The sequence below is a fragment of the Indicator indicator genome, chromosome 22, assembly GCF_027791375.1.
Source record: "Indicator indicator isolate 239-I01 chromosome 22, UM_Iind_1.1, whole genome shotgun sequence".
Lineage (NCBI taxonomy): Eukaryota > Metazoa > Chordata > Aves > Piciformes > Indicatoridae > Indicator > Indicator indicator.
Window position 1 is genome coordinate 11,599,874 of NC_072031.1, and position 9,809 is coordinate 11,609,682.

General features: G+C 37.4%; 1 protein-coding gene across 1 annotated transcript; it reads left to right on the plus strand.

Annotated features, from left to right (window-relative positions):
* Positions 1–387: 387 nt before the first annotated feature.
* On the plus strand, positions 388–1,461 carry GPER1 (G protein-coupled estrogen receptor 1). Its single transcript, XM_054391337.1, has one exon. The coding sequence runs from the start codon at positions 388–390 to the stop codon at positions 1,459–1,461; it is 1,074 nt and encodes a 357-aa protein (XP_054247312.1).
* Positions 1,462–9,809: the final 8,348 nt, after the last annotated feature.

The following is a 9,809-nucleotide window of genomic DNA, read 5'->3' on the forward strand; positions in this document are numbered from 1 at the left end:
TCTACCTTCCACCCTGCATGAAGAAATACTCTTGATGAAAAGCTTTTATTAAAGAGATTCAAGTATCATAATGGTAAAAAGATTCCTACATGATCTTAGGGCATTCAGGAACTGCAAATTCTGTCAGTTGTAACTTATATAGCATCCTGTAACAAAACAAAACAAGACAAAAAAAACTAAGAAATTTACTATTTGTACTATTTCAGTCAATTTTAAGTTTAATTTGGCTTCTAAAGAATTTGAATTCCCTATAAAAAAGTGTCCATCTTTTCCCATTCTATTCAAAATGCTTACTTTGAACTTAGCTGAAAACAACCCCAAACCTGATTTTTTTGGCATTACCACCAAACTGTGAGTACTAGTATCTTCTCTGCAGATATTTTAACCATGGAAACTTACTCTGCCTCAATAGCACCTGTTATATGTAACAGCACCACTTTTAACCTAAATGGATCCCATTTGTGTAACGAAAGCATGTCTTCGAGGTTAGCTGATAAATCAGAGCACCAACAATACGTTATTGGTCTCTTCTTATCATGTCTTTACACAATCTTTCTTTTCCCTATTGGTTTTGTGGGAAACATTCTGATACTGGTTGTCAACATAAGCTTTCGTGAAAAAATGACCATTCCAGACCTTTACTTCATAAACCTCGCAGTAGCTGATCTCATTTTAGTTGCTGATTCTCTGATTGAGGTTTTTAACCTGGACGAAAAGTACTACGATATCACTATCATTTGTACCTTTATGTCTTTGTTCCTTCAGATCAACATGTATAGCAGCATTTTCTTTCTGACATGGATGAGTTTTGACAGATACATAGCACTGGCAAAAGTAATGAGGTCCAACATATTTCGTACTATGCAACACGCTAGATTAAGCTGCGGGCTCATATGGATGGCGTCCATTTCTGCAGCGCTAGTGCCATTTACAGCCGTGCACTTACAACACACCGGAGAGGTCTATTTCTGTTTTGCAGATGTAAAAGAAATCCAGTGGCTAGAAATCACCTTGGGGTTTATTATCCCCTTTGTGATCATCGGTCTTTGTTACTCATTAATTGTCCGAGTCCTTATAAAAGCACACAAGCATCGGAGTCTTCGGCTGCGGCGGCAAAAGGCTCTGCGAATGATTTTTGTCGTCGTCCTGGTTTTCTTTATCTGCTGGCTACCTGAAAACGTCTTCATTAGTGTTCAGCTCCTCCAAAAGAAAAGCGAGCCTGCCTCTTCAAGCAGCCCATCCTTCAGACATGATTATCCTTTGACAGGACATATTGTGAACCTAGCAGCTTTTTCTAACAGCTGTTTGAACCCCTTGATTTACAGTTTTCTAGGGGAAACCTTCAGAGACAAGCTGCGGCTGTACATCGAACAGAAAACAAAAATGTCAACGTTGCATCGCTTCTGCCAGGCTGCCCTGACGTCTGTCATTCCTGACAGCAACGAGCAATCTGAAGTCTGATTTAGTGGTGGTGGTTCTAAAAATATATGACTGTGAAGTTGTGCAAATAGTGAACAAAATGCTTGCTACTAACAGAAGTGCGTGCGTGTGTATAGAGAGATATATAGAGAGATATATATATATAGTATCACTCTACTGATTATTGACAGTTTATATTCAAAATGTTTTTATGACAAGACTTTAACGTAGAAGAATATGTTTTAGTCAGATTTATATTTAATTATGACCAGGATTATTAAAAGCTGAGCACTGACAAAGCTTTATTTTGTATTATACACGTACAAATGGCAATACAGAAGAAAATTTTATCAAGTTAGCAAGACTCTAGATGTAACCTGATTACCAGAGATGCTACTTTGATGGTGTATATATAAGGTACTTCCACTGAAATAATGAAGCTGCTGTAACAGTGGGGGGAAATCATTACAATGTATTGATGTGGAGATGCAGGAAGCATTGATTTTTCATTTTTTTTCCTCCCCCCAGATATGTTAAGATAAATGACTTCACTGAAAAGAACTACATAACACTCTTGTCACTGTATTCTAGCATGTCTTCCACAATTAACAGCTTTTAAATCTTAATATAACCTAGCACAGTGGTGAATTTTCCTCTCATAAATAATTTACTTGATCAAAACTGAAATAATCTGTAACTATATTGCTCATCTCAAAAGAAGCTTCACAGAAGTACAATGTAATGCTTCATTCTGTCTTCTAAGGCTTGCCCAAGACCATTCTTTCCCAGGATAGGCATAATGAGGCCTTTTTGTCAAAAGTGGCAGTGCAGATGCTCAAACATTCATATCTGCCTTCAGATTTGAATGCAACTTGCACAAAATCTCCTTACATTTAACAGGACAATTTTGATTGTCAGGGGAAAAAAAAAAAAAAAAAGTTCTGTGGCTTTATCACAGTATCACATTGTATCAGAGGCTGAAAGGGACCTCAAGAGATCATTGGGTCCAATCCCCCTGCCGAAGCAGGATCATTTACAGTAGTCTTTTTTTAAAAAGTCTTGCTCTGCAAATGAGTATAAAAACTGCTTATAAAAAATGACAGAAACATGAGGTTTTTGAAAGGAAAAATTTGTGGACTGAAGAGTGTGATTAGCTATTATCAGATTTGCACTTTGTGCGTCATCCATCCCACCTCCAGAAGTCATGGGCCTTTCATGATTTTAACATGCATGCTGGTTGCTTTGTTCATTTGAAGATTAATTATACCAATTGCACCACACACTTGAAAAGAAGAGGTTTTAATTTCTGCTACAAAATAATTGGGTTTTAAATCTGATTGATGTTTAGCACAGGTTACTGCTGAAGTTGTTCAGAGGAGGCTATAAAGTTCCTAGAGACTAGCGTGCAAGGTCATGAAAACATCACTTGCTACATCTCTGAAGTGCACACGCTCACTCCACCTCTGTGCTCACTGACTTAAAAGCACCAGAACTCTGCAGAATAAGATGCTTTGTCCTATTTTCAAATGTCATACATGAATTCATTAGCACATGGACCGATTTTCGCAGACTTTTAAATGCAGACACGTAAAACAATGGCTGCAGTTACTAAGCAATTGAACCAGTGAAAACAATGATTCCACTCATATTTCTCACGAAATATTTAGTTTCCTAGTGGAAGCTTTGGCCACAAAAGACTTGACCTATAAACAGAAAGGCCACAAGACCATGGGCTGAATTTGAAATAGCTGGCTAGATATTCCTGCAACAGAAAACAGGAACTGCAGGGTGGAGATTGCAACAACTGCTGATTACTGGCAAGTGACTGCTAATCATGGTCTAAGGAAAATATCCTTTAATCACATCTTCCCTGCAGAACACTAAATATATCTTCTTTCAAGCAAGATTGCCATTGCCATGCCTTTCTTTGCATAGAAGGAGTTGCTAAATACTACACAAGAATTCTCACACCACTGTGCTACACCACTTTTTTCCCCCTCATTATTTTCACTTTTCGAATTAGCCACAATTACTCACATCCTATTGACTGCCAAGGTACATTAATCACACCTTGAAAAAAGGCGATTTCAGACAACAGGGAGCTGGAGGCACAGTTAATTCTCTTGGCAAGGCAGTTCTATGAAGTAAGACATCTTCTGAGATTGCAGATATATGGGTTTGTGTAATCCTCACACTCACCATGAATAAGAAACTTATTTGGGGTCACAGGAATACACTTTCCCAATTATAGTTGTTGCTTGTTTTGTTTTTATAGGAGTAAACTCCTTTCCCCTTCTCTTCCTTTTCAATATAGGAATCCAGGTTTTGCTCAAGGCTCTGGTAGAAGGCCTCTCATCACCAGTGTAGATAGTAGAAAAGCAAGAAAATATCTTTGCTCAGAAGCTTATAACAATAAACAGTAATAACAAATGCCTGCCTACACATACTATGATATCATTTGTTTCTATAGTATCTTTTTCAGTAATGTCCTGATATCACAGTGAACCTAGGAAAGATTGGATTACTATAGTATGAAGAAAACAATAAAGGAAGAAAACAACCTATTGCATGTTTAAAACTAAACTACAAACCTAGACTACCCGGTGAGTTTCCTACTGCTGATGTTTTGGTACAGTATTAGGAACTGTGTCTGAAATGACTAAATTTAAACATAAGACTTAGACTAAATAAAAAAGTTGTCTCCCAGGTGGAAAAAAAAAAAAAGTGAAACACTTCTTCCCAAAATGCCTTTTCTTTTTTTAACAGTAACTATGTACAAAGCAACATTTACAGAAATGTTCTACAACTTCCATGCATTTAGATGTACAACATGCTTTCTGCAGCCCATCACCTAGCATAATTTGTTACCATGGCTTATCCATGAACCAAAAAGACCTTTTCTCTGTGGAGTTTAAAATTCATGAACATGATCATCAGTAAACAAAACCTTTCGGGGAGCATAGGGAATAAGGGAAACAAAAATTTTGATACAACTTCTTCACTTCTCTCTGGTCTCTCACAAATTAATATAAGGAAAGGATTCCATGTGCTCTTCTAAAACACAAGACTGACAACTACAAGATTTAAAAGCCTGCTTATCACAGGTGCTTACAAACTTTGCTGTAACAGTCTATCTAAAGTCTCCAGACAAGAAAAGTTTAGTATTAGGAAAAGCACACAGAAGAAAAGAAATCAAAGAATCCCTGAAACCATTGACTGCTTTTGAAACTAATACCTTAACAGAAAAACGCCTTGAATGCATAGATTATTATTAAATGTCTAGAAACAAAATAAATCCAACAGCACAATCTGAACCTGACACGACTGAAAGCAAGTCTTCCCCTCAGCTGTGTAAAAAGATAGGACAAAAAAGAAGTCATCTGAGACTTTGCACCCTTTTAAAAGCTTGGGGAGCTACGCTAAATACCGACTGTGGAGGCACCACACATCCAACATCTAGAAAAAGCAGAGTCAGGCAGCATAAAGATAAAGCTTGATGAATTTATGAAAAGCATTACATGATGTGAGGGCATGTGACAGGGAACTTGAATCAATGAGTCAGGAGATCCCAGAGTCTGTGCAAGGCTTTGACATAATACAAACAAGATGCAAGAAAATTCATCCCTCCCTTCCCCTGTCAGCTCCATGGAAAGATCAGAACACTGCTTTTCAGAAGAGTCAATCCACCTATTCCAAAAGACAACACTGATTTTTTTTTTTTTTTTTAAAAAGCAAAACCTCAGAATTCTTTAAACATGGTTCTGTTGGGTTTTGGTTGTTTTTTCCCAGTATTATCTCCAGCAAATTAAAAAGATGCAGGTTTGTCTTATGTTTTCCCCAAAGTAATCTGACAATCTTATTATTAATTGAAAATGGCTTATCTGGCATAGCAAATCCATTCTATTAAATCTGCAAATAGGAAAGATTTTTATTAAGAACAAACAAAAACAACAAAGAAAAAACACAACAAACCTCCTCCCCCAAAAAAATACACAACACAGAGCACAAAGTTTTAGCATTTCAGACTGAAGCATCTGTGCTTTAAACAACATTCACTGGCTGTACAGAGCAGGCTCTAATCTTTTTTTCCAGCTATCAAGTTCTGTTAGAGGCTAACTGAATTTTTCCCTGTGTAAGGATTTTGCTGTATTCTCTCAGCTGTTTACTGGGATTGCAAAAGGGAAAAGGTTGTCTGGACAATTTTAAATGGTTAGGACTGTCACATTAAAAATGAGTTAGAAAGTGGCTTACCGTAAGTAAAAGCATGTCAAGTTCAACCCTGATTATCATTTAATTCCATTTGAACTTGCTTCTGCATAAGTAGGAAAAACAAGTGACTGCATAAAGGAGGCAAGTTTGAATTGCAATAGCTAATCATGAAGGTGAACCAAGGAATTAATTTGATTTTGATGGAAAACAATCAAGATAAGGATTTGATTTTCATTTAAGGGGTAGTATCCTTCCAGAAGTCTTACTTTACCCATTCAGACCATCCAACAGACATTTTAGACTTGCATAACAGAGAACATAGGTCCAAATTCATTGTTTCATTTGCTTGATCGAATGGTATCTTTGCAACAGAAGTTTACACTCACATTACCAGGTACACCTACAGCAGCCCATTGGTACTCAGTTGCACCCTGTTTACTGATATTATTTTTACACTATGTTTAAATACATCACAAATAAATTATTTCCCCCTTGGAATTGCACTTTATCTTTTCATTTTAAATCTGCAAAAACAGATGAAAGGGAACAGGTCATATTTAAGGCAGGCATACAGGCCACCTTTTCTGCAAGGCTGTTAAGTTCTGCTGTCAGGACGTACATGGTGGTACCTGCCCTGTGCTGCTTTTCAAAGACAGACACACTAGATCTGAAAATCTGAATACCCTCAGTCATGTTTCTAACATAGGTGTCCTTGCTTCAACACAGGTTGCCCAGAGAGGTGGTAGAAGCCTCACCCCTGGAGGTTTTTAAGGCCAGGCTGAATGTGGGTCTGAGCAACTTGATCTAGCATGAGGTGTCCCTGCCCATGGCAGGGGGGGTGGAACTAGATGATCCTTGAGGTCCCTTCCAACCCTAATAGTTCTATGATGATTGTCCAAACTATTTATTCCACACTGACACACAAAACACCAAACTTTTAGCCCTTGGCTTTTGGCTTCCTTGTAGACTTCCCTTCTCTCATTTAGCAGCGTGACACAGCCAGGAGCTCAGAATAAACAGCTGCATACTGAACCAGCTACCCAAGATGACAACAGAAGAGCAATGCCTTTCTCAGGATTTCACACAGGGCAGGATCAACTCATTACTTTCAACTCATCTCTAACATGCTGCTTCAGCTATTTTACATATAGCCAGGTAATTCCACTACAAAATTTCAAGACTCTTTGTCTTGCACAATGTCACCTGTGGGTTTGGAGTGGCTTTGGAAGTTGTTTAACCCCAGTGACAAAACCATATTAAAGTTTCCAACCTATTTTCTCAAATTGTTCAACCTGCCACAGGCTTAAGTTTTTAAGTTCTAAATTAACAAAATACTGAACTGTTCATTACCAAACAGTTTTTTGTTGTTTTTTGTTGTTTGTTTGTTTTTAATGTATCTACCATAAATAAATATTTAATGCAGCAGGGTAAGCCCTTCCAAAGCAGCAATTTTGCTTACAAGTCCCAACTCACATGACCTGCAAGCAAAAACCACTGAAAAGACTTAAAACCTTTTCAAATTGCACAGAATGTGTTTTCTGGAAGGACTTCAGAAAAAGTGGGGGATAAAAAAGACATACTAGTGAAACAGGAAAATTATTGGAATATTGCTAAATTACCCTTCCAAACTGGAGCTAAGGCTGTTTTTACAGAAAGAGCTCAGTGGTAGAATTGCCTAATAGCAGTGGGGATAGATTTGTTTTCTGCCTCAGCAGCAGAAACATTTCCTTTCCCGGACATTCGCTCAATAGAAACAGTAATAGAATGGCAAATAAGATTTTCTTCTTTTCATTCGCTCTCCATTCAGAACTACAAAAGAGAAATAGCCTTTACCTGACTATATAAACCTTTTAACTCGTGTTCCAGTACTTAATTATGAACAAAGGACACAGAGCAAATTGAGAGAGAAACCAAGGAATGAGCTCCCTTCAACGACGTGATGATATTCCAAACATCCACCTCATGAGTGAGTAGCCAGACAGGAAGAAGATACAGACAGATAGGGATGCCTGTGGGAACTTAATTTATAAACTTACTTGGCTTTCAAATATATAAATTCAGAAGAATTGCTTCTGATATTAAAAGCTTAATACCTGCAACAGTGAGAAATGTGACATGTTATCTTCTTTCTCCAATATAAAGATGCCTGATGATGCATAACGCCATTGAAGTACCACGAGATCAGACCTGCAAACTTGCTGACAGAGATGCTGAAATTGACATCAGATACACTGAACCTAACTGCATACTCAGCCCACAACAAGGGGGCCATAAGGAAGAACAAAACTGTCCCTGACCCCCACTAGATTTGTGTTCTTATTGACTCTCACTGACACTGAGTGACACCTTTCGGGTCTTGGTCAGAAGATTTTATTAAAAACCTACAGAATCAGGATATTTGGCCACTCCTATTCTAAGCCCAAACTAGACCATGACTTAATCTAGACAAATATTTGTACAGGAAAAAAAAAACCCAACTCTATTTGATCAAAAGCCTGGCAAACTTTTACCATGAAAGCAAACACCCTCCCCCAAGTTTATTAAAAACACCTTTAGGGGAAAAAAAAAAAAAAAATCACAGAGCCACAGATTTGGATGTAAGGATGGCCACGGAAGATGGGAATTTCATAATAAAATAGGAAAAACAATTGTCTATTCCAAAGGTAATTGGGGAAAAAAATAAAGAATAGAAAAAAAAGAGCCAACGAGGTACACGAAGGCTCCAAAGTCTACTCTGAGTCCACAAAAAGGCCATAACTGATTTCCATGAGCTTTGCATCACAGCTCAGTGTAACAGTTCTGTAACCTCCCAGTTATTTTACAAGTGGGTAATTATGAATAACTCCCATTTATGATTCAGTACATAATGTAAAGGTAAGGTAGAATGACAGTTCTTTAGAGCAGCTATTTCCCCCACAAAGATTTTCCACTCTCTTTTATATAACCTCTCTGCTCCTTTTTAAGTGATGCAGCTCTAACTCTCTGAACAGTTTTGACATGCTTCAAACCCTAAGATGGTAAGAGCAGAGCTTTCTCTTCCCTTGTGTATACAGGCTGTTTGCAAAAGCCTGGTTTACAGATGCAAATTATTAAGATAATGCTGAGAAATTTAATAAAACGTTGGTTGATGATCTTCTCTTTCGTGTCCTACAGAATCCTTGTGGGATTCAATTAGAAATAGGTAAATGCATTCGCAGACAGAGTCTGGCTCTTTAAGCAAGAGGTTCCCCTGTCAGATATCTTCATGCTCGTACCCTCATTATTTCAGGCAGCTTCTAAAAGTCAAAAGATTAATTTTCTCTTCTAATTACCTGTTGGATGTAACAGACAAGCACTTTCCAAGTATTTATTAATCTGTGTGGCTTTGATCTAATACCCAAAAGCCATTTTATCTGTGCTGTAATTTATTAATAGACATACATAAATATACACTAATCTTTCATGTAGCTGACAATATTGCAGCTAAACACAAAAAGGCATCTTTGGAGGAGGAAATTTGTGGTGAAATAATTCTGGTTTCTCATTCATGCTGTGGAGCACCCATCATTTTCCTTTCGGGATCCTGTTGGGATTTTAAAATCTAGTCCATCAACATACAATAATTTGTATTTTATAAAAATCCTTTTATCAGACTCTCACCTTGGTTAAAAAGGCAGCAGGGAAAAACTGCTGCTTCTTAGAATAAACATTATAATATCCAAACCTGTGCCTTTTTAGCTTTTTTGGGGTTTTAACAAACTAACATTAACATAATAGCACCAAAACATTAACATATAGTACCAAATAAGAAATCTACAAGAATCAGGCTTGCAGTGATATGTTACACTGCTCTAACTTCCAAGTTTCAAGCCCTGTCAGGAACAATTACGGGTTTGCCCATTTCTCTGCTTTCTATCCTGTATCAGAAATGTAGCAAACATTCACCCTTTCAAGCTGGCAACTTAATTTCTTGCCAAGTGGAATATGTTTTGTGAATTCAAACATGCAAACTGAAGTTACACATATTTTGAGGTTTTGTGCCAGTTTTTCTATATTCATCCATTTGGCCCTTTTCCAGCAATTTTCATTTCTGATGTTTGTCACTATGAGTTAGAAGTCATTAACACAGAACCAGGAGGAAAACAAAATGGTAAGTTATAATTGACAGAAAACAGTATTCTTACTGGGCTGGAGCTGAGCAA

Excerpts from the sequence above, each read along its gene's own strand:
- GPER1 (XM_054391337.1), top strand. The coding sequence starts at position 388 with ATGGAAACTTACTCTGCCTCAATAGCACCTGTTATATGTAACAGCACC.